At 32.6% G+C, this 26716-nt stretch overlaps 1 protein-coding gene across 2 annotated transcripts; it reads right to left on the bottom strand.

Moving 5' to 3' along the window:
• Positions 1 to 250: 250 nt before the first annotated feature.
• On the bottom strand, positions 251 to 18973 carry LOC128228997 (uncharacterized). Of its 2 annotated transcripts, XM_052940615.1 has the most exons (17): positions 18889 to 18973; positions 18569 to 18721; positions 10134 to 10190; positions 9262 to 9381; positions 9044 to 9070; positions 8811 to 8837; positions 8167 to 8358; positions 7845 to 8003; positions 6756 to 7028; positions 5781 to 6062; positions 4409 to 4627; positions 4117 to 4296; positions 3829 to 3918; positions 2063 to 2267; positions 1553 to 1657; positions 1333 to 1425; positions 251 to 1135 (listed from the first exon to the last, which is right to left on the bottom strand). In XM_052940615.1, exons 2-17 carry the CDS (start codon positions 18709 to 18711, stop codon positions 797 to 799), a joined length of 2511 nt encoding a protein of 836 aa, XP_052796575.1. In that variant the 5' UTR covers positions 18712 to 18721; positions 18889 to 18973; the 3' UTR covers positions 251 to 796. The 2 variants fall into 2 exon arrangements, with proteins under 2 accessions (XP_052796575.1, XP_052796576.1); XM_052940616.1 differs by lacking the exon at positions 9044 to 9070.
• Positions 18974 to 26716: the final 7743 nt, after the last annotated feature.

Genomic DNA, 26716 nt, shown 5'->3' with positions numbered 1-26716 from the left:
AAAGATGACAAATTGATATGACTTATCATATTACGAGAACATTCCATTTTTTTCTTATGAAGACAACAGTTAAAGGCGTACAATATAGGCTGATGCAACATTTTCATTTGTTTGCTTGAATGCATTATCATATTAAAATCATTTTACTTGCACGATCAAAACTAAAATGCATATGGTTTTCTGTACATATATATATATATATATATATATATATATATATATATATATATATATATATATATATATATATATATATATATATATATGAGTCCTTTGATATGTTACTCTCTTTTTTATAAAATCTTAAAGAAATAAGCATCAACCTATACTGAGCGCCTTTTAGACACAATTAATAATTTATTTAAATTCACTCACAATGTTTAATATTCTGAGTAGATTATTAACGTTGATATATGTGTAACAACGACCTAAGCTGGGTATACTTATTATGAAGCTAGAATAAGTTTTTGACGGATTACAAGATATATAAACATGTACAAACACATCTTGATTCTGACATTCTATGACACAGAACTATACAGCGCTCGCTATTACCAAGTACTTGTGCAGATAGTTGCTCTAATTTACACCTTCAAATAAGGACGATTGCAAGAGGTAGATGTGCCGTCCTGTTGCACAATACCTTGATAAATCATAACGACGTAGTCAAAATGTTTAAACTGGAAATAATTAGCAGATTGCGTAACACATCGTGACGTCACATGGACACACTAACACCAGACAATATCCCAAAACGCGTGTTATATTCTGCTTTCATTTCACCCAAAATAATTATCTAAAGTGTTCCCTGTGCAACGCCTTTAACCAATAATCCTCCGTTTTGATGAAGGTAAACCGCCGGCCATACAACGTATTCTATCTTATTCCCAGTTGCAGTATACTCCCTGAACAAGTTTTTATCAAATTTCGATTTCTTCTCAACTGTAAAATCTACGTAAATTGGAGGTGTCTGGACACTTGCTAACCACGATAACTGCAAGCATTTATGTGTGTACTTATCCACACATGACATAGAGTCACCATGCCCTGCAATGTCTTCCGTCTTTCTTTTTGGGTTTGGTGTCTTCCCTGGCGTTTGTTCTTCCTCGGGTTCGCTATGTTGCTCTATATATGCCTTAAATCAAAATTGGTGAAGGTCACAATTTCTTTCTTAATATAATGGTAATTATATTATTGTCGATTTAACAGATCCGTGTTTTGCATAACAAAGTTCCCTTACGGCTGTATATAAAAATTAATAGGTTTGCTAAGAATTTTTTCCAAATTCAAAGAATGTATTAATATAAACATGCGTTAGCGCTTGTTTGTTACCTGCAAAACATCTTCGGCCGAAATTTCAGCAGTGCTCTTTCTCAAATCGTGTAACAATGTTGAGCTTACAGGCTGTAGGCTAAGCTCTTCATTCTAGAAAATGCAATATGAGGTATGGTAAAGTTTACATGTTTTTCATTTGAGCATATTTGTAACTGTTGAATAGTTAAGCGATGTTTAAAATCAATGTAATTCAAAACAAATCTATATCGATCCCTACCTCCTTGCAACTGTCTTTGGTTGCAAAAGTGGCTGGTTTCAATAACAACGACTGCAAAGATGCAAGCTGCTTATCTGAGCTTTCATTACAGAATCTGAAGGTTTCCTAAAAATAAAATCGATGATATTTTTAACACACATGCCAGTATCGTTTTGGCCCTTACCTTTCGGCTTTAAAAAGGATTATTATCAGGTTTGTAATATTGTTCCAATTTTAAGTGTAACGTTGAGCGTTTGTTGGTAATGCAATACAGATTCGAAACATTATGCTTCACCAAAACCTTGTTATCAATTTACTCGTAGTATAATGTATGCAACTTATATGCACTAAGACATAAGTACTTTCGAGAGCATTTCAAAATGTGTAATTATTAAATTATTTAAGATACTTTTATGCGATATAAACTAAATGTTTGTACTGTTTCAAACTGAAGAATAATGCCGTACTTATATAATACCATATACAGTTGATAACTAACACGAGTTGATAAGCACTGTATTGATAACTCACCTCAAATACTTCTATTAACCGTGATATTGCTTGAGTGTCCGATAGTTTTTTATCGTTTTTCGACATTTCATCAAAAGCGTCCGTCCATTCATCATCGTACAGTTTTGAAAACTCTTCTCCAAGTTTTGTCGGTCGATTAGGGTCGCTTAGATCAGTTATGTTGGGGTTGTTGTCGCGAAGTCTTGCCCCTGCATACTTTGATAATCTATCGATAAAAGTTTTTAAGTAAAGTCTTAACCTGTAAATTGTACTTTTTTATTCGCAATTCAGCCACAAAAAGAACAAGTAAACGAGATTAAAGCGGAAATAGAAAAATGATATTTTTGTAAATATGATTGTGTATATTTTAACACTTTTATATTGACATAATCATACTCTACACATAGATGGTTATGTTTCTTGATTACAGAATCTTGTACGAAATCTTACAAACATGATGTTAAACAAAAAAAGCTAAAGTATAATAGGGTTATTCGTACTGCGTTTTGATCCGGGAGGCTGTATTCGCCTCGAGTGGATTTTTGCAGATTCGGATTTCACGAGGCGGAAGCCGAGTGAAATCAAAATCTGCAAAAAATCATGCGAATACGACATCCGGATCAAAACGCAGTACTAATAACCCTAATATACTATAAAGCCACATGTTTTCATGATAAATGTCATTTTAACGACGCCCTATTTTGTTTTATGACGTCATTTTAACATCGCGCAACGATACTTGTTATGACGTGACGTCACAAGAGTGGCGTATTGCACTGGGGTGGAATACGGATTACCTTATTTTGCGATATGTATTGCGTGTGGATTTATGATGGGTATATAATAAAACCTAATTCCAGTTTTATCTAGACTAAGGATTACGAGTCAACCAAGCTTTATAAGTTTTATGATCACACTTATACACCAATGTTATAGCAAGTATCCCTATGTGTAAGAGTTGAAAATATATTTTAATGGGTTACTACGACCTTCAGCTTTGACCAGTCTATTTCCAAATCAATAGGGTGAATCTTCTGTTTAAAAGCAGCATTCCTATTTTGGATAGTACAGATTAAGCGGATACCGTTTATACAAATATTGGGCACACCATAGTCATTTTTAAACTAGTGACCCTAAAACTATTAGAGTGTGACTACTGAAAACAATGAACAATTTTAATAAGTTTGTGGATGCTAGGATCAAATGTTTCTTATATATCACGCCAAACGGATTTCTGAATAACTTTATCGATAACATTGACTCTTGTCCATCTGGCCTTTAAGCCAAATTGAGTCACAATCTGGTCATGGCAAATATTTCTATCGAGTTTAAAGACTGTATAATTAAATCTTTTTCGACTTGCTTATATGCGCTAAACCTTTGATCTGGTGCCGTCTAAAGCTATAGGGAAAATACACTAGTCATGACAAATAACCATATTTCTAGAATTGTCAACCATTGTTCGATCAAATTCACTACGACCTGGTGCTTTGCCATACAAAAATCAAAATCCATTGCAGTAATATACGGACCACTATCAATGTGCATACAAAACTTGAGCATTATACAAATCATTCACAATTTACTGAACTTATTTATAGTATAAGTCACCACGGCCTTGTCCTTTGACCTACTATCACAAACAACAATAGTGGTAATCTGACGACCATGACGTATTTGCGTACAAGGTATCTGTACAATTGAAAAAGCGGGCAACGACGACGCAAGACAAAGTGATCACCGTGTCAGCCATACTTCGCTGGCGAAACAATAATTTGCCAACTTGCCTTAATGTCAGCTCTTTCACATCGCCATCTAATTGCCCATTCTTCTCTTTTAGCTGAGAGATCGCGAGTTCTGTTTCAGCACGACCATTCCTATCAATTCAAATAAGATTATTTAGATTGTAGTGTAGAACTAACTTAATAGTAAGAATCACTTCAATTGTTGCCAATTCATGAACTAGTATATATATTGAGTTTTGATATTTAATATAGGGCACTCGCTGTGCAAACTGTAATGATAATACATAAGGTATGTTTTGATAACATTATCAAAAGAAACCGTGAACACACAGAATTTCAGCTACAGCCTGACGTGCTCTGTCGATTTTATTCTTAATTTCTAGAAACATAACCGGCTCTTCTTCGTTTGGACGAATGTCTATGTTTTCCGGAAGAGGCTCTTTTAAGTCATCGCACATACGCACACATTCAAGTTTCAAATTTTTCACAAGTGCTGGAATCCCCTTCAACCTGAAATTATTAAAATAATTGTTAGCAGAATGGAAGACAGAGAAGTCAATAAATATTAAACAAGTTCATATCAAGTAGAAATGCATGGATCAGATCAAACAGAGTGCACTACCTTGCTGTCATCTCTTTCACAACCTTGAGAACATGTGTCATATTTTCATTGGTCGAGCTCTCTGTATCACTTTCAACATTTTTATTTTCCTTTTTACTTTTAGCCAAAGCGTTTGTGTCACTATTCGACGTCGGTGTCGATAAACGAGGCCAAAAATAGTCATGCATTTCTGAAATATCCTTCTTTATTTCTTCTACGAGTTCAATAAATATTTTTGATCTGTAATATAAATAAAACATTGAAATGTAATCATAGGAAATAGATTCCCCATCTTTCCACAGTTGTAACAAAAGCAAGGGACACTATTCCGTTCATTGACAAAGTTTTTACTTAAAGTATACTAGTTACACAACGATTTGGAGCATAAAAAGGCAATACCAAAGTTTCAACCTCGAAATATACGGATATACATATCAAATTTATCACTTTAATTTATTTTGTACTGATAAAAAGATATAAACCCTTTTTCTATTTTTAGTAACAATGACCTTGACGCAAAGTTCACAATTGCACATGAAGACCATAATTATAGCCTTACGTCTTTGTTAAGTTTACACTAACACTAACTCAAGCACGCTCCTACATAAGTGTTACGCTAAATTCCGTAATCTAAATTATTTATTCGAATAATGTCAATAGACATAACTCTGGCCCAGCCAAAAACAAATGTCTCGATGCATCAAATGCTGGTAAATAATCATGTAAATCTGTGAAGACTGACTGAATTCCCATTATACGATGCAATTTTATGGCCTACATACAACTAAAGAACTTGCTAAGAAATCCACATCATAAATCTCAAACTTCGACCTGACCAAATGTTATCAGTGACACGCCTTGCAATGGAGAAATAAAAAGTTATGACCGAACCATTGCTAAACAATCATAAATATGTAGCATGATATGTGAAATTTGATTGAATTCGCATCACTAATAACAACGTTATGGCTGAGGCTTTACTATGAAATCCATTTTTACTTTATTGACCTCCAAGTGTGACCTTAACCTTTAAGAGAGGAGAACGGATTTTAATTCGACATCATTTATTATGGTGCTTGTTCAATCTGGTGAAGTCTGATTGAATTGCCGTTAATAATAGTAAAGTTATAGCTGAGACGGACATACGGAAGCATAGGCGTACAGACGGGTAGTGCGATTTATATATGCCACCTTTCGGGGACATTAACATAACCTTGTCTTATATCACCAGGGGCCTTTAAAATGATGTTAACCGCATTGCGAGTCTGTACAGATACATGCAGTTACAATTCAAACATGCATATTATTTCTAAATTAAAAAGAGTGACTTGCAAATGTTATAAAAAAAAGTCGAAAACAACAACATACTTCAATTGTAGTTGTACATACTTACTCTCGTTCTCTTTCTTCCATCTGTTGCTGCACGTTCTTTATGAGCTTTTCAACATCTTCTATTGTTTCCTTTGGCTTCTCAGTAGGTTTTGCAATATCAGTTGGCGCGTTTCCTTTTCCAGTAGTGTGTTTAGTTCCTCGTCCTTCAGTACCTTTGGGACCCACGTTTTGTGGGGGTTCTTTGGGTTGATATCCATTTGCCTTAACAGGATCTTTATTGGAATTCAATATACCTTCCAGTGTTAAACACATGTCGTTACACTTGCGTTGGTACAGTTGCTGACTAAGAAAGGAATTCATTAGAATACAAAATAAATTTAAAATGATGTTGACAACGAGCCTTACCCTTTAATTCTAAACTTTACTGTATTTACCTGTGTTAACATTTAAAGCAATATAACATATTTCATAAAAAAGTAACTGTTTTAATTAAAAATAATTATCAAAACTGAAATATGAGTCAATCAGATTTTGGATCATCAAGCATTTGCTTCCTTCTTTTTGGAAAAGTATGTTGACAAAATAAAACTGACAATGTGTCAACATGCCCCATACTTCCCGGTCAACAATGTCTTGTGGTTTCCTAATGACATATTTTTAAATAAGATAGATATTCAAAAAGATATGCATTTGATGCATCTCTAAAATGCCCTTCTTTATTTCTTCTATGCGTTCAATAAACATTTTTGATCTTTAATATAATGAAATGAAGGGAAATGTGTTCATAGGACACAGATGCCTCCACTATCCACCGTTTTCACAAAAGCAAGGGCCCTTATATCGTACATAAACAATGGATGTATATAACATTTACAAGTTGCACAACGATAAAGAGCATAAAAGGGAAATATTTAAAACTTTCCACTTCGTAATAAACGTACAACCATGACAGATGTATCACTAAAGTTTATTTTGAACTGAAGAAATGATATAAAAGGAATTATGTAATCAAAAACAGCGACCTGTATTTACTTACTCTCGTTCTCTTTTTTCCATCTGTTGCTGCACGTTCTTTACGAGCTTTTCAACATCTTCCATTGTTTCCGTTGGCTTCTCAATGGGTTTTGCAATATCAGTTGGCGCGTTTCCTTTTCCAGTAGTTCCTCGACGTTCAGTACCTTTGGGACCTACGTTTTGTGGGGGGTCTTTGGGTTGATCTCCATTTGCCTTTACAGGATCCTTATTTGAATTCAATATACCTTCCAGTGTTTGACACAGGTCTTTACACTTGCGCTGGTACAGTTGCTGACTGAAAAGGGCATTCATTAAAATACAATTTAATTTTGAAATGAAGTTGACAACGAGACTAACTCTTTATTCAAAACGGTATTGTATTAACCTTTTATGACAATAACTAAGGGAAATAAAACATATTTTATATAAAAAATCAAATTCAATTCTTTTTATGAAATCTGTTTTTGGAAACCGTTTTTAGCAGCAAAACATACATCCTTTGCAACATGTTTTGGGGTAATAAGGTGTTGACCAAATTCAATGAAAGACGATTTTGTCAGATTTTGGATAAAACGTATTTGTATTTTTTCCGGAAAAGTCTGGTGACATTATAAATATGATTATGTATCAAAATGCCTCAGACTTCCTAATTAACAATCTACTGTGATTTTTTCTGATAATATAATTTAAATTTATTCAATAAAATAATGAAAATGTGGATTAAATCTGTTTTCTGATAACAAAAAAAATCAAATTTCTTTCAGAAAAATAGCTGCAATACCACAAAGCTACAAGTCATTGTTAATTTGGTAGTGTTGACACAAAAAACCATATTCATTTGTATAAAGAGATTTCGCAAAAAATGCAAATGCCTTTTGATTATAAATATGATAATATCCTAATTCGTAACATTTCTCTAACTTCTTATAACAATCAAACATGTTGCAACCAAAATATGCTTGCTAATTATTGAACCATACCCCCCCCCCCCAAAAAAAAAAGAAAAGAAAAAAAAAAAAAGTTTTTAAACAATTTATGATGTGGTCATTCTAACAACTTGTGCACTGCAGCTGGAGGAATTTGATACATAAAAACATAAACGTATACATACTGGTTTGACATTTCATTCTTCAAATCTTGTATTGTTTCTTCAATCTTATTCCCTTGTGAGTTATCGCTAATAGACTTTTGCGCTGTTTCTCCTTCCGATTTTTCACAAGAATAGGATGGATTCAAGATGTGTTGCAGTTTTAATAACTCTTGTTGAACACTGTTAAGGAATTATTTAAAATAGATCATTAAATAAGTCATCATATCGTTATGAATTATATATAAAAGTTATGTTAGTGACGAACATTACATTCAACGTGAATATTCGTATTGTATTCAATATGTGCAATACACTAAGTATGTAAATAGAATATTTCACGCACCTGTCCATTCTGGCATATATTTCCCTTTCAAACTTTATCTTTGTTGCACAAAGCTTTAGTATCTTTTCATGTTTTTTGGCTCGTTGGTCAAGGGTTGCCGTTTTTTCCCCCAGAGTAAGAGTGCAATCTTTCGCCTTCTCGTCTTTTGCAAACTGTTCGATTTGCTTCATCCATGTCTCGTAAATGACGTTTCTTAAATGTTTCATACATCAGAATTTGTAATTTAAAAGATTGACATTCAATTGACAATCCGTCGGATAGAGGTCGGGAATGATTTTTGTGTGTTTTTTATCATTTATTTACCGAAAGCATGTCTTACATGTGTAAGCATATCATTGGATACAGTATGAAAAAGGAGTGGTTTTGTTACTCAATTTTAATTAATATATATAATATAAAGGCGACAGTGTCTGGAATGTGAAATATAGTAAACACTTAAATCTTTGAAATGAAAAAAGTTGAATAGTATAGTCAATTAAATTTCACATATTTAAAGCTGGTTTATCAAGTACTAAAAATAACAACCGTATTGACCCAAAACCTCCTGTGAATATATCGCATTGAAAGTGACTAAGAAAAGGCATTGCCCGTTTTTGCTTTTGATAACTTATAAAATATTTCACCTGTTGAATTAACATAATTACCTTTCTTCTGCTGATCTTTCTGTTTTTCTGTGAATTAAATTATAAATTTGACAAGTTAACTCAACTCTCTAGCCAACAGCAAACGTATACATATATGCTGATGGCAAGTTTTAATCAGCACTGTTAAAAGGTGTTAATAACTAATCTTAACGATACTATTACATCGTGTTTTTATACCATGGAAATTTATTAAACATTACTTATTATAAAGGCCGTCATAATTCCAAACTTACAGCTTTTCTTCCAAAAATGATACTAACCTGAAAATATAAAATCTTTATAGCACTTAAATTGATAAATGCTTTAACAGTATCCTTTATCATTATTTCTCTTAAATTATTAATATGGAAATGAAAATTAAAAGAGCAGTTGGATTATTTTATCTTTATTGTATCTGAAATATCCATATAATTAAGATCATGCACATCATGATATGCATAACCAAACTTACTGTTCGGCCATGATCTCGATGACATTCATGATGCTTGTGCATTGTGCCTTGCTCGATAGCTTATAGTGTTCGAGTCTTCCTTTCAGAAACGTGTACAGATTTGTTAAGTTCAAACCCTCACTGAAATACAAGGGGACTAACTACAGCTACGGTAATAATAGCAAGACAATAACTATTAACATTTCACCGTGTTAGTTTACAAAACATATAGCAATATGCCTCCTGAACACCACTTTGTCAAAAACATTGGCTAAAGTGCATTTGAAACTTATTTGAAATGAACGTGATGTTGGCGTTAAACCTAGCCATTAAATAACAACCTACCAGGGATGTTCCATAGTCCTAGGGCAAGTGGCTATTGGACGGACAATATTGTCAAAACAGCATTTGCTGTGGTCAATTCTTCGGTCTACTGATATAGAAAACAATTACGGTTAATTGTCAAGTTCAACCTATTAGTAACGTTTCATGGTCAAATGGTCAGCTAGTTATTGCTCCAGCCTTGGCACTGTGTGGAATGCGACCATGGCCTTTAGCTTCTGGCTTCAGATATATAGAGGTCATATTTGGTCACGGCAACCTTCCAATAACGTTTAATGCTTTTATCCAATCATTGCTAAGACAAAACATTAATGACATTGTTGATTTTGAACTTTGAACTATTGAACCTCAAAAGGATATGCGTCATGTTTACGCCAAAATCTACCTATCACTGAAGTTCCATTGTGCTATGTTAAACCGTCATAAAGTTACAAGGGCTGAACGCCCAACAGACACGGGATTTGCAAAACTATATGCCTCCATTTTCGCATGGGTTCTTATTAACAACTTGTAATTTATATGTGTACTGTGAAAAGTTGAAAAACAATTACCTTTTCTTCTTATCTGTACTTTCCGCGGGTTTTACTCGAACGTCTACTGGAGACTTTCTGGAGCATAAATGCGAACAACTAATTTCCTTTCATAAATAACCATAAAAGCATTCTGCTGTGCTCTTGTCTAGTCTATGGTTAATTATATTTTTTTTCGAATTGTAAAAGTACCTTTTCCGAAACTAAAACCTTTAAAAAGCAGTCTAGACATATTATAGTTAAATGTGCATGTTAACTTTCCAATTTAGTATGTGACATTCGAGCTAACTATTTCTGTCGTACGGTCGTTCATAAGATGGTTCCAATATGTATTTTCCACAAGCTATTTAATTGTTTACGTGCGGAATAGAATATACAATGTCTTCAATACAAAGTATTACTTTGCAGTAGTGTTCAGTTGTCTTAAAATGTAGGAACATATAGGGCATGGTTCCAGCTAGTCAAGTTATTAAAAACAACCGTTCAGTTAATCGATAACTTGGCGCAGAAGAGTTGTGCCCCTTACCCGAAATGACGTTGGGTAGGGGATAAGCAGTTTCCGATACGGCAATTACCGCTTTGATAATCACTCAACATTACAAAAAACCATATGCGCTTTATAACGGAATGCCGTTAGGGCCATCGCCTGTAAATTTGTTGATCTGAAACGCGAAATGCGAAATCACGACAGTACGATTATGAAAACGAGAGAGTACGCTAACGAAAACGCGATAATACGACAGTACGATGATGAAAATGCGATTTACTATCGTGTTTTCACCATTGTATTGTCGCGTTTACACCATCGTTTTATCGTGATCTCGCGTTTTCGTTATCGTAAAATCGTACTGTCGCATTTTCACCATGTACTGTATTATTTTTCATCATCGTACTGTCGTGTTTTCATCATCGTACTGTCGAGTTTTCATCATGTACTGTTTTATTATCATCATCGTACTGTCGTGTTTTCATCATCGTACTGTCGCGTGTTCGTCATCGTACTGTCGCGTTTTCATCATCGTACTATTGAGTTTTTATCATCGTACTATTGCGTGTTCATCATCGTACTGTCGTGTTTTCATCAGCGTACTGTCGTGTTTTCACCATCGTAGTATCGCCATCCGTTGCGCATGCGCATACAATTATGCGACAAACGTAATGATAATGATAAACATAAATGCGTTTAAGAAACGATTTGAAAATTCTTCAGGTGGAAAAACTACTACTATTACTACTACTACTACTACTACTACTACTACTACTACTACTACTACTACTACTACTACTACTACTACTACTACTACTACTACTACTACTACTACCACTACTACCACTACCACTACCACTACCACTACCACTACTACTACTACTACTACTACTACTTCTACAACAACTTCTACTACTACTACTACTACTACTACTACTACTACTACTACTACTACTATATAAATTCTTTATATACTCATATAAATTTCTGGTTAACAATCAGTTATCTTCGACCTTCTTTTCGTAAGTATTTCTTTGTGTTACATTGTGTGCTTACATTCAGGATATTTACATAAAAAAAAGAAAAAAGAAAAAATTATTCAAACCACAACAAACAATAAGTGTCATGTGTAAATAATAGAGACAGTAGATACAAGTACACGATGGATAATTAGATAAGTTATTAACTGATTATCGGATTAAAGGAATTTAAGGATATGGTAGTCAAAAATAAATGACTTTATATTTAATGAATATTTTTAAAAGTTTATGATATTATTAATCATTAAATTACCAGTTTTGATTAAATGTTATTAACCAGTAACAGAAGAAATTATATTGTAAATATTATCATTTTGGTATAAAACAAAATCTTTTACAAAGTTTTGTTTGAATGCAAATATTTGTGACTCTTTTTAATTTCAGTTCCAGTCGCTGTGTCTGCTGTCTCATGTACTTATGCATATATATATATATATATATATATATATATATATATATATATATATATATATATATATATATATATATATATATATATATATATATATATATAATAAATAGTTTACAGTTTTCTAATTGTAACAGTAGTAGTTTGCCGCCGTCATTCAAAGGCGCTATATGATAAACAGCAATATTTCTAAGCATAGAGACATTATTAGACTGTAACATATCAGTACATTTAAACATGCTCGGTCTTAATCTATAATACTTCTTTTATATTTTACCCGTAATTCATCATATATTTTGCATTCAAAAAAAAAATGATATTCATCTTCTAATTTATTACATATACTACATAGTCTTTCATTTCGCGGAATGTTAGACCACCTTCCTATTTTAATATTTAGTCTATGCGATGACACTAACAATCGTGTGAGGGCAATTCTATATGTCTTCACATTAACATTTTTCACTAAATGTAATGTTTGATCATTTTAAAAACGCCAACGCGATATAACTGAAAATCATGCTGATATCACTACGGATACAAATACGTTTGATATTAAAGCAGATGTAGATATACACATGCTTGATAGCGAAATAACGCTTGAAGAAATTGAAAGTGATGTTAAAAATTTAAAACATAACAAGGCATCTGGCGATGATAAAATAATAAATGAATACCTGAAATATTCCTTTGATATTATGAAGATTGTGTATCTTAAGCTATTTAATATTGTCTTTAAAACTGCAACTATACCCGAAAATTGGACAATTGGTGTTATTAACCCAGTGTATAAAAATAAGGGTGATATGTGTGATCCCGCTAATTATCGCCCAATTACACTGCTTAGTTGCTTTGGTAAGCTATTTACTACAGTTTTAAATAATAGACTATTAAAATTCATTGAAAAGTACGATATGTTAAGCGAATTTCAAACTGGTTTTAGACCAGCACATTCAACAGTCGATAACATGTTTGTTTTGAATATGCTTATAGAACACATGTACACATCTCGCAAGAAATTGTTCTGTGCCTTTATTGACTTAAAAGCTGCCTTTGATTCCATTAATAGAAACATGCTATGGTTTAAACTACATGGACATAAGATACAAGGAAACTTTTTAAATGTTGTTAGAAACATGTACGAACAAGCAAAAAGCTGTGTTAAGGTGAATGGAACAAAGTCGGACTATTTCCCTTGTTGTGTTGGGGTCCGGCAAGGAGAAAGTGTATCTCCTTTACTGTTTTCATTCTTTGTAAATGATTTGCATCAATATTTTCTAAGTAGCTTGGTTGTAAATGGAATTGTTATTAACAAACATGAACATGATTACAGATTAATTGATGTTTTAAAGTTATTTGTACTGCTTTATGCGGACGATACTGTTCTATTGTCTGAATCTGCTATAGATTTACAGAATGCACTAAACCTGTATGAGAACTATTGTTTACAGTGGAATTTAACTGTTAATACCTCAAAAACTAAGGTTGCCATTTTCTCTAGAGGTAGACTAAACCACCATACGTTTTCTTTATGTAATGATACAATAGATGTTGTTACGGAATATAAATATTTAGGAGTTATTTTTACTAAAAGTGGCTCGTTTTGTAAAACAAAGGACTATATTTCAAAACAGGCAACAACGGCAATGTTCTGTTTGCTTAAAAAGTCAAAATATTTATGTTTATCTATTGATTTACAAATAGATTTGTACAACACAATTATTAAAACTATATCACTATACGGTTTTGAATGTTGGGGTTTTGGCAACAATTACATACTCGAAAAGGTTCAATTGAAATTTCTAAAATAAATATTAAATGTTTAAAGTAGTACGCCAACATGTATGATATATGGTGAAACGGATGTTAAGCCTTTACAAATAGATATAGATTCACGTATGGTCAATTACTGGTCCAACTTGATCGTTCCATCATGTCATAAACTCTCAATCTCAGTATACAACGTCACATTGAGTAAATTCCTGTATTCTGCCAATGTTAGAGCTAATGACTTTAAATGGATTAAACATGTTAAGAATATCTTCATCAAATGTGGTCTTATTAATGTTTGGCAAAGTCACGAATTTCCCCCCAAAAAAATGGTTACAAAAGAGTGTTAAGCAGAAATTGTCTGATTTGTTTTTAAACGAATGGTACACTACTGTAAACTCTTCAAGTAAATGTGTAAATTATAGATTGTTTAAAGAACGTTTTGAATTTGAAAACTATCTTGTTAAAACACCGCCAAAATTATTGAACTATGATTTAGAACAAGAAACAATCATTTTCCTATTGAAGTAGGTAGTTGGAGGAATATAAATATAAATGACAGAAATTGCCACCTTTGTGATTCAAATCGTATTGGTGATGATTTTCATTATTTGTTAGAGTGTAATTATTTCACTAACGAAAGGCGACGTTTCATTGATAACTGTAATTTTAGAACTCCGAATATATTGTCATTTAAACGTGTTATGAAATTAAACCCATAATGTATTATGTTTTCAAAGTTGTGTAAATTTATGAAATGTATCATTAAATAAAGTTAATTATAGAATATAATGTACTCCTCTTTATACCATGATGTTAATTATTATATTATGATTGAAGTTCATTTTTCAAAGCCTCTTTATGTGTAACTGTACAATATGTTCATTGCAATTCTCATTTTGTCATGCATGTATGACATGAGTTTACTGAATAAACTTGAAACTTGTGTTAAAGTTCAGGTAATTACTAAGTTTGTAAACATCTTGTAAAAGGAGGTCCTAGTTGAACTTTCTATTCTACTGTACCAGCTTTGAATAAGGGTGTATTTAACACATTGTTTGAAAACACTTACACATTTATTAATGTTAGCAACTCCTTGTGCTAACCATCCATCATTATAACCGAAATTATATAGCATATTTCGTAACATAGATACACAGTTGATACATCAACGATTGTTTTCAAAATCTTGCTGTAATACATTGTACATAACTCTCGTATATTTTCTATCTGCACATTGTAATATTTTTAGCCAGTATTTAACTACGGAAGTAAGTCGATGCGAGTACATATCAGTTCTACCTAACTATCCAGATATAAAGTAATTCTGCGTCGTTATTTGCATGCACATCAGGATTTTACAAAACCGTAAACTGAATCCGTTTAATAGCGCTGGCTTGCGAAAAGCCCGACACTTCACAACTATAGGACAATACAGATTTAACCAACTTGTCAAATAATTCAAGATCATGATCAACAGATAAATTCGTACATTTAAACAAATATCTTTTAAGCTTGTAAACAGCTTTTAGAGCTTTCCCCGATAGTTTTTTGACATTCTACCCATGAACCACCTGACCTCATGACTACTCCAGGATAACAATATTTTGATACAATATCAATTTCAGAGTTGCAATAGAAAAATGTAAATTTTCAGGTACTCGACCACCTTTTCTGAAAATAACAATTTAAGTCTTACCTTTTTCTACGGTGGCTTACTTATTTTCATACAATATTCATGTAAAATATTCAAGTTAAGCTACATATCTTTACAAACATTACAATGTCATCTGCATACATTAACAAACATAATTTCAACAATGAAGAAATAACTTCTTATCTATTGATTTACAAATAGATTTGTACAACACAATTATTAAAACTATATCACTATACGGTTTTGAATGTTGGGGTTTTGGCAACAATTACATACTCGAAAAGGTTCAATTGAAATTTCTAAAATAAATATTAAATGTTTAAAGTAGTACGCCAACATGTATGATATATGGTGAAACGGATGTTAAGCCTTTACAAATAGATATAGATTCACGTATGGTCAATTACTGGTCCAACTTGATCGTTCCATCATGTCATAAACTCTCAATCTCAGTATACAACGTCACATTGAGTAAATTCCTGTATTCTGCCAATGTTAGAGCTAATGACTTTAAATGGATTAAACATGTTAAGAATATCTTCATCAAATGTGGTCTTATTAATGTTTGGCAAAGTCACGAATTTCCCCCCAAAAAAATGGTTACAAAAGAGTGTTAAGCAGAAATTGTCTGATTTGTTTTTAAACGAATGGTACACTACTGTAAACTCTTCAAGTAAATGTGTAAATTATAGATTGTTTAAAGAACGTTTTGAATTTGAAAACTATCTTGTTAAAACACCGCCAAAATAATTGAACTATGATTTAGAACAAGAAACAATCATTTTCCTATTGAAGTAGGTAGTTGGAGGAATATAAATATAAATGACAGAAATTGCCACCTTTGTGATTCAAATCGTATTGGTGATGATTTTCATTATTTGTTAGAGTGTAATTATTTCACTAACGAAAGGCGACGTTTCATTGAGAACTGTAATTTTAGAACTCCGAATATATTGTCATTTAAACGTGTTATGAAATTAAACCCATAATGTATTATGTTTTCAAAGTTGTGTAAATTTATGAAATGTATCATTAAATAAAGTTAATTATAGAATATAATGTACTCCTCTTTATACCATGATGTTAATTATTATATTATGATTGAAGTTCATTTTTCAAAGCCTCTTTATGTGTAACTGTACAATATGTTCATTGCAATTCTCATTTTGTCATGCATGTATGACATGAGTTTACTGAATAAACTTGAAACTTGTGTTAAAGTTCAGGTAATTACTAAGTTTGTAAACATCTTGTAAAAGGAGGTCCTAGTTGAACTTTCTATTCTACTGTACCAGCTTTGAATAAGGGTGTATTTAACACATTGTTTGAAAACACTTACACATTTATTAATGTTAGCAACTCCTTGTGCTAACCATCCATCATTAAAACCGAAATTATATAGCATATTTCGTAACATAGATACACAGTTGATACATCAACGATTGTTTTCAAAATCTTGCTGTAATACATTGTACATAACTCTCGTATATTTTCTATCTGCACATTGTAATATTTTTAGCCAGTATTTAACTACGGAAGTAAGTCGATGCGAGTACATATCAGTTCTACCTAACTATCCAGATATAAAGTAATTCTGCGTCGTTATTTGCATGCACATCAGGATTTTACAAAACCGTTAACTGAATCCGTTTAATAGCGCTGGCTTGCGAAAAGCCCGACACTTCACAACTATAGGACAATACAGATTTAACCAACTTGTCAAATAATTCAAGATCATGATCAACAGATATATTCGTACATTTAAACAAATATCTTTTAAGCTTGTAAACAGCTTTTAGAGCTTTCCCCGATAGTTTTTTGACATTCTATCCATGAACCACCTGACCTCATGACTACTCCAGGATAACAATATTTTGATACAATATCAATTTCAGAGTTGCAATAGAAAAATGTAAATTTTCAGGTACTCGACCACCTTTTCTGAAAATAACAATTTAAGTCTTACCTTTTTCTACGGTGGCTTACTTATTTTCATACAATATTCATGTAAAATATTCAAGTTAAGCTACATATCTTTACAAACATTACAATGTCATCTGCATACATTAACAAACATAATTTCAACAATGAAGAAATAACTTCTAAATCATTAAGGTATAAGGAGACTAAAAAAACGGGCTATGACATTTCCTCTGTCGTACACCAAGTAAACGTTCAAATATTTTACCAGTAACTGCCAGCAGTATCATTTAGTAACTTTACTCTAGATTTCACCTTTAGAAACATGCTCTCAATGACATCAAATAAGATACCGAGCTTATACAGTTTATATTCAGGAACATTTATAGTACGGGTACCATAAATGCTCTGTAAATTAAGTGCAAACGTGTAAGATAATGATGATGATGATGCTGCTGATGCTGCTGCTACTGTTGCTGCTGCTGATGATGATGCTAATGAGATTATAATGCTGCTGCTGCTGCTGCTTCTGCTGCTGCTGCTGCTGCTTCTGCTGCTGCTGTTGCTGCTGATAATGATGAAGAGGGTGATGATGCTAATGACGATGATGCGATTACGACGACAATGTTGATTATTCTAATAATGATAATGCGGCAACCACGACTAAGATGATGACAACTTTAATAACAATAATGCAACGACGACAATAATACTCAATACGATGAGACGATGACGTCAAAGCTGATAACGAGATCATGACGCGTAGTAGTTGTTGTTGTTTATAATGATAATGAACATGATGATGATGATGATGGTTCATAGTATTATCGCGTTTTCGTTATCGTACTGTCGTGTTTTCATCATCGTACTGTCGCCAGTTCGTTATCGTAGTTTCGTGATTTCGCGTTTATATAATCGTTCTATCGAGTAACGCGTTTCAGATTAACACATTCACAGGCGATGGCCCTAACGGCATTCCGTACATATTTTTTGTCGAAACTTGTTAGTTTTTTGATATTTTAATTTTCTAATAATATGCCACTTTTTCCTTTTTTATTGTACATTTAAATAAATACAACGTTTAACCTCGCTGTCGGGCTTACGACGTAGTTTCCACTGCATTTCAAATCATAAACCATAAGAAAACATAAACTAAACCTATTAAACCCTTACCGTTGTTGGCCGCCACTTTGAACACCAACACCACGCCCTCCATGAGTGTTTGCGCCGCCACCATGCCCGCCAGTAGTGTTAACGCCACCACCGCGCCCTCTGTTTGTGGTGTTCCTACCACCAGACCCTCTAGGAGTACTCATTATCCTCCTCCTGGATATGACATTGGTCTTAGTTTTAAAGTTGAACACACTATAGCTAGCATACATAATTCAAACTGTAACAACTCAACGACAACAATTTATATATTGATACATACATTTCTCTGCTGTGCCTTAATAAAATAGCTAGTAATATATTCAATATAGAAAATAGTTTACCTGTTCTGAAATGTCAACCAGAATAATTCGCTTCCGCCTAAGCCTTTTCCTTTTTTTCTTTAAAGGCATACGAGTTCATTCTTATTAATCTACAAACAGGAAGTTAATTTCAAATATCACATTAAAGGTTGGTTTCCTTCTTTAAAATAGTTCATTAAGGTTTACTTCAAAGAGATATACATCAACATTTATTTATTTAATCATCATCATCTGTTTTAATCAATTAATGGTGGGCTTCTAATAACCTATCAATAGTTTATTTATTGCCTTCATCGTTATATAGTTTGTAAAATCGCCGCTATGCTTAAGAGCCTCGAATCGCACATTATTAAAAACTTGTAACCCACACTTTAATGTTTAATATTGGATCAATACATATGTTTAAGATACGACCGATATATTCAAGTACCATACCTTAAACCAAATTTATAAAGGCAAACAGTTCATGTTCTAGTTTAATTTTGATAAACGTACATTACTTTTGTTATTTATAAACTGAATGCACCCGACTTTTGAAATGTCTTTTAAAGCTGCACTCTCACAGATACACCATTTTTACAACTTTTTTTATTTTTTGTCTTGGAAAGAGCAAATATTTGAGTAAATATCTGCAAACCAGTGATATAAGATTGCTGACAAAATATCAGATCGCAGATATTCATATTTCCGTTCGGAAATAAATGTTTTATGGCTTAAACCGTTTACTGACCGTTTAAGAAAAATGCATTAAACATATTTTTTTAACTTAAATATAAAAATCTGCGATCTGATTTTTGTCAGCAGTCTTATATAACTGCTTTCCATGGATTTTTGCAAGATTGGCCCGCTCTAAGACAAAAAAAAAAAGTCAAAACTTTCAATCTGTGAGAGTGCAGCTTTAAACATGATCAGCAATAAAACGAGATAACGCTTAATTAACGCTGGTTGCTCTAATGGTTAAGTACTTATAGTAAATGTGTCGATGTATTGAATAATGATTGTGGAACAAAAAACTGCAAATGTATCATATATCAGTGTAAAATATACCTTTATTGTGGCTAAAGATCGTTAGTATGTACTTAAAAAATAAATGGTTTGATTCGACAGGGTAGCATTATCAATTTTGTTTAGGTATTTTAGTGGTCTACAGAATATATTATGTAAACTTTCCATTTACTGGGAAAGCGACAGTTTATATCTACCGCTTCACCTGATTAAAATCAAAAACGGCTCACTGCTGATTTACTGAAATAAATGTATTGGAAAATTTGAGAAATGCTGCCTTCTGAGTTGACAAAATATAATTTTGACAACTAATGTTTCGTTCTACATAAATTAAATTATAAAATGTTGTTTGGACGTAAATACTTTTAGGGCGCAAGACGTAGATGTTAGTATTCAACTAATCATTCACAGTTCAGAACATTATAGAGCCACACTTGGTGTGATTATCATTACTGGATTCTTTTTGACAATCCCTTCTTTCTTTTTTATTTAAATTCTGCAATTACCATGCTTTATATCATAATGCATTTGTTTCAAGTTGGAAGCTGCTCTCTAAACCGCCCAATAATTATGTCATGAACAATTGTGTTAAAGGAAAAACGAGCAACTTTTCATTAAAAAAAACATATCAAAGTATAATCTCTTAAATGAGTTTTGTTGTTACATTTTTGCCATTGCACGTTAGTGGCAGCAATTTATCCTTTTATGCGGAATTTGTATTTCAATCAAGTATTTGTTCTACCGTAACATGAATTATATTTAGCATAACAAATGCCCACTTTTTATTCAACGCTATGTGATTGTTTCCCCATTTATACACACGAGTTCTGCCTGGCTTGTGACACTTGGACAATACATGAATCAAACTCTTAACAAAAAACATTTATAAGCCACTTCTTTTGTCAATGTAGGAATTATAAACCACTTAAAGTGACACTCCTATTCAAAATCAATACATATACATGTACAACAATCATATATTTTGACTGATGAACCTTTCACTACATACTAAATATTGCATTTATGGAAAATATCAATTACTGATAACAAGTTTGTAACCGTGTATTTAATAGCAGAAAGCGCAAAAATGTTAAATGATTGGTGAATGCTAAAAGTGTTACTGGGGTCTACTATACTTTCATTAGGTAGAAATACCGTGTTTTGCTCATTTCTGTCAAAATAGACTTGGTATCCTTCATACGAACCATTGTTTTCGACATCTTTTTTTGGAATATTTAAACAATATTATGAATTGAGTTAAATCTTATTTGGGAGTAAGATTGCATCTTTAACAAACATAAGTTGCTTAGTTATATATACATATAACATATAGTTATAGCCCCCTGTTACCCACTACAAATTCAGGCATTTTTTAGTATTTCCGTAAAGTTCTTAGCATTAAATAAATAACACAAAATGTTTCTTGTTAATAAATCTTCATAAATGATGATTCTTTGTAATGGTTACGGGCAATTATTATTTAGAAAGTACACTAGGTACACTTTGGTACTGTTTTAGTGTGTGTAACAACTTATGTTGATTTAACGTTTTTTAAGACAGAGAAAAAAATCCCTAACCTCATTTTTTAAAGAAATCATAAAAACAAATACATTTTAAGCACGATGAAAAATAATCAATATAACTTTTAATAAAATACCTTGTCTTATTTCCTTTTCTGGACTTGACTGGACTTCGGTGGTTAAAAAATTCCCAGAGTCAAAACTTGGAAAAATATGTTCTGACTCTGACGAACATATTATATAGTTAATGCATCTTCGTTAGGTAACCCAATGCATCCTCGTCAAATTCCAATATGCACCAGCGATTGTTTAGTTGCAACGACATCTTTCTTACGTTAACTTTCAGTTTCACTTTCACGTTAATCTTTTTTTCCGAAAGTAAACAAAAACATTCAACGTTCCTATTGCCAATATTGCAACATTGTATTTTTCATAAATGGCATAACCATAACCATACAAAACTGTTTTGTTATAGAACCTAACTATAACACTGACAACGATGTACGCAGTTCTCCTTTCACTTTCATTAAAATTGACAGGAAGTAAGCGTGCACCTGTTTCCCGCGCTTTTTAGACCATGTAGTACGAAAAATGATTATTTTTCTGTTAACTCATTAAAAACTAATAAGATTGTTTTTTTTAATTAACCAGAGGTATAATAAAACAACTTAAAATAAATGAACACAATATATCTTAGCATTGTTGTTTTTCAAAACCATCGCACTTAGCAGAAAAGCGTAAGGTATCCGTTAATTTGCATAATGGACGGAGTTAATATTACGTCATTGAGTTTGAGTGCTGCTAATTGACACGGTTACCGATCCGATTCCAGATCGATAATCACTTGTCACTTTGGGTGTTAATTGCTCTTGCGGGTTAAACAAACATTCAGATCATGCATTGCGGCTCCTTTCAGATGATACCGACTCTCACACCGAAATATCCCGGGTCAAAACTGGCGCATATTACAAATGTATGATTCGTCAATTTCGGGTCATTTACGATTGTTATGCGTCAAAACCCGGGAGCTCGGGTCAATTGAAAGCCCTGCAGTTTATTGTCACAACCATTAATCTTTTTGCCATTATTTTAACTTGTCAAACCGGAAACGTTTGTAACTATGCAACGAGTTCGGACACTACTAAATTATTTAAATTTTCGTTGTCATCACAGGCCAGAGATCGCTAAAAATCTGACTTTTTGAATTTTGGGGCATAAAAAAATGCGGTCGGCGGTCGGTGGGGTTACAGGAAACAGACATATGTTTTAGGTCTTATCATAATGCTTTTGTTTCAAGTTGGAAGCTGCTCTCTAAACCGCCCAATAATTATGTCATGAACAATTGTATGTGTTAAAGGAAAAACGAGCCACTTTTCATTAAAAGACATATCAAAGTATAATCTCTGAAATGTGTTTTATTGTTACATTTTTGCCATTGCACGTTAGTGGCAGAAATTTATCCGTTTTGCGGAATTTGTATTTCAATCAAGTATTTGTTCTACCGTAACATGAATTATATTTAGAATAACCAATGCCCACTTTTTATTCAACGCTATGTGATTGTTTCCCCTTTTATACACACGAGTCCTGCCTGGCTTGTGACACTTGGACAATACATGAATCAAACTCTTAACAAAAAACATTTATAAGCCACTTCTTTTGTCAATGTAGGAATTATAAACCACTTAAAGTGACACTCCTATTCAAAATCAATACATATACATGTACAACAATCATATATTTTGACTGATGAACCTTTCACTACATACTAAATATTGCATTTATGGAAAATATCAATTACTGATAACAAGTTTGTAACCGTGTATTTAATAGCAGAAAGCGCAAAAATGTTAAATGATTGGTGAATGCTAAAAGTTTTACTTGGGTCTACTATACTTTCATTAGGTAGAAATACCGTGTTTTGCCCATTTCTGTCAAAATAGACTTGGTATCCTTCATGCGAACCATTGTTTTCGACATCTTTTTTGGAATATTTAAACAATATTATGAATTGTGTTCAATCTTATTTGGGAGTAAGATGGTATCTTTAACACACATAAGTTGCTTAGGACGGAACACGCCATAGGTTGCAACTTTTAACGTGTAACCTATCCCGCAAAAAGTACACTGCTTATGTGTACAAGGAGGTTTGGAATCTAAAATGGTGCATTCTGGTGCATTCTATCTAATAAAAATATTTAGTGTTTACTTCGACATTTTAGGGGTAGGCTTGGAGTAGGAGGGGGATCACACCCATGTTCCTGGCCTACAACCCGCTAGAAACATGTACAGTATCATGCGTATATAATTTTAATTTGAAAATGGGCCAAGTCTGGGGATTTTATAGCTTCACCTGTTTTGCACTTTACCAAAACAATTTTTTGAAAATCTTGCATTAGCATTTTTTGAAAATTGATTGTGATATCTATAAATAGTCTTTTTCTTGGAGTTGAAAAAAAAGAATACTGCCGTATAGCCATTGGAAAACGAAAGTACCCTCGGCATAAATCGGAAAATCGGAAGTAGGGAAATACACAGTAAGTCGAATTCTTATCTCATATATATGAGTTTTATTAGTTTATATCCATATCAATCATAATATCAAATTGAAATAAATATTAACTAACTCAATATAAACCTGGAATGCCTAACATATAAAGTATGTATGCATTTGTTACTTGTTCAGTTGGTTAAATTAGATATCGGACGGTAATTATATGACAGATCCATAAAATGAAAACAGATGTAGATATCTTAATTTCTGTAGTTTGGTACATTTTTTGACAAATAGAAAAAACATGGTTCCATTTATCTCGCTCATATCTCACGTTTTAAACTAGAGGTAGTAAGTACACTTACGCAGATGATAAATCCTGGACCAACAGGGGAAGCAATTCGTTTTTACTTATTTCGCTCATGCAGAAGATCATGTACGAAAATCTTGTTGTTTCCCTGCTATTTTCTTCGCGTCTTAACTAATCTTTGTTTGGCCATGAGTGAATAAAACCCACGAATAAGGATAGTTGATACATTCAATCGGAAGAACATCGGCTCTTTTGGCGTTTTCCATACTTCCTGTGTACCCATGAAACATTGAGATGCAGTAATGAAGGCTTATAGATGATGTTCCATCCCAAAAATGTGAGAAGTTTGTTTCTTAACATCAGTTCTATCAATATCAGTTGCATTTTATAATATATTTACACGTGTTATGTATGAAAATGTGTGACAAATGGAAGCATGGTCCGACTTTCCGAGTGTTTACGGAATAGCCAACTGCTTCCAGACACGAAATTGAAAGTTTACACGACAAAAAAGACTATTTAAAAAGTGTGAATACATGGAATTTTGCAAATAAAAGCTTCTTTGTTATACAATGAAACGTATAGATCACTTATGATATCATCGATGATTTATTTCTGTCACAGTATAATTTGTTGTTGAATCTGCACGAATTATATTGTCAATCATAAAAATGATAACAAATACGTAAGACTACAGTCTGTTTCAGAACATGACCTTCGTTAAATTATTTTTTATCATTTAGAACTATTGATTATTTTTTAGGTATCCGATATCATAATTATGATATTATTTTTACAGCTTAAGTTACGTCATCAGATCTGTTTTTGGACAGCATTACCAAGGCTCCACCACCAAGACTAGCACCAAATGAGATTGTAATCCTTAACAGACACAATCTGAAAAAAGCGGGCAGATGACAATCGGTTTTATTAGAGTAAAAGCTGTCAAAATGTCTATCATTTATACTTACAATAATATTTTGTCATACATTATTTGATAAGGGGGAGGGTGTAGTTTTAATATTTCCTCTAAATACTACATGACAAAAAGCAATTTATTATTTTCTTTAATTCATAATAATATCCTTCTTTATTAATTCTGTTCAAAGTTTGATAAATGCCGATATATGTCTGATTCATTAAATGCTTTTAGATGTTCTGATTTCAGACGTCATCAACGAACACGCAGTAGTCACCCCCCCCCCCCCCTCCCCGCATATGCCCCTGTTGACTTTTCTGTATTATCTGTATTGTAAATAATTTTTTAATCAGTTTAGATAATGTTTTATAATTGTTTTGCCACCACAGAGTGGCATATTTATATCATTGTTTATCTGTTAAACAGTTCATTTCTCTTGTCTCAGCTGTAACAAAATGAAATTCATTAAAAACATCATCAGTTAATATGCATTCAGTATTTCACCCCAATGGTCAGTGTCAATAAAGTCAAGGTCAAACTGAAAGGTCAAGGTCACATAGAAAAGGCCATATAAATTCCTGTGGATTTTCATAACTATCATGTCTCAGCTTTATATATCTTAACAGTTGAATGTTCATCGTGTTGTGCAAAAGACATGCTTGTACAGAAATGCTCAAGAATATATTTTGCCCATTCCAGTAGTTTTTTGGTCTTGCCCTGTGAAAGTCTCTCAGGTTGAGCAAAGACATGTGACAGCACTTTGTTGACAACAGCGTCAATTTAAATTATTTATTCAAGCTAAATTTTCTTTTTTGACTTCCAAGGCATCTATGGTTATGTTTAAGCCCCCTGTTACTCACTACAAATTCAGGCATTTTATAGTATTTCCGTAAAGTTCTTAGCATTAAATAAATAACACAAAATGTTTCTTGTTAATAAATCTTCATAAATGATGATTCTTTGTAATGGTTACGGGCAATTATTATTTAGAAAGTACACTAGGTATACTTTGGTACTGTTTTAGTGTGTGTAACAACTTATGTTGATTTAACGTTTTTTAAGACAGAGAAAAAAAATCCCTTACCTCATTTTTTAAAGAAATCATAAAAACAAATACATTTTAAGCACGATGAAAAATAATCAATATAACTTTTAATAGAATACCTTGTCTTATTTCCTTTTTTGGACTTGACTGGACTTCGGTGGTTAAAAAATTCCCAGAGTCAAAACTTGGAAAAATATGTTCTGACTCTGACGAACATATTATATAGTTAATGCATCTTCGTTATGTAACCCAATGCATCCTAGTCAAATTCCAATATGCACCAGCGATTGTTTAGTTGCAACGACATCTTTCTTACGTTAACTTTCAGTTTCACTTTCACGTTAATCTTTTTTTCCGAAAGTAAACAAAAACATTCAACGTTCCTATTGCCAATATTGCAACATTGTATTTTTCATAAATGGCATAACCATAACCATACAATACTGTTTTGTTATAGAACTTAACTATAACACTGACAACAATCTACGCAGTTCTCCTTTCACTTTCATTAAAATTGACAGGAAGTAAGCGTGCACCTGTTTCCCGCGCTTTTTAG

Source organism: Mya arenaria, chromosome 3, assembly GCF_026914265.1.
Source record: "Mya arenaria isolate MELC-2E11 chromosome 3, ASM2691426v1".
Lineage (NCBI taxonomy): Eukaryota > Metazoa > Mollusca > Bivalvia > Myida > Myidae > Mya > Mya arenaria.
This window is presented reverse-complemented; position numbering and strand designations above follow the sequence as displayed.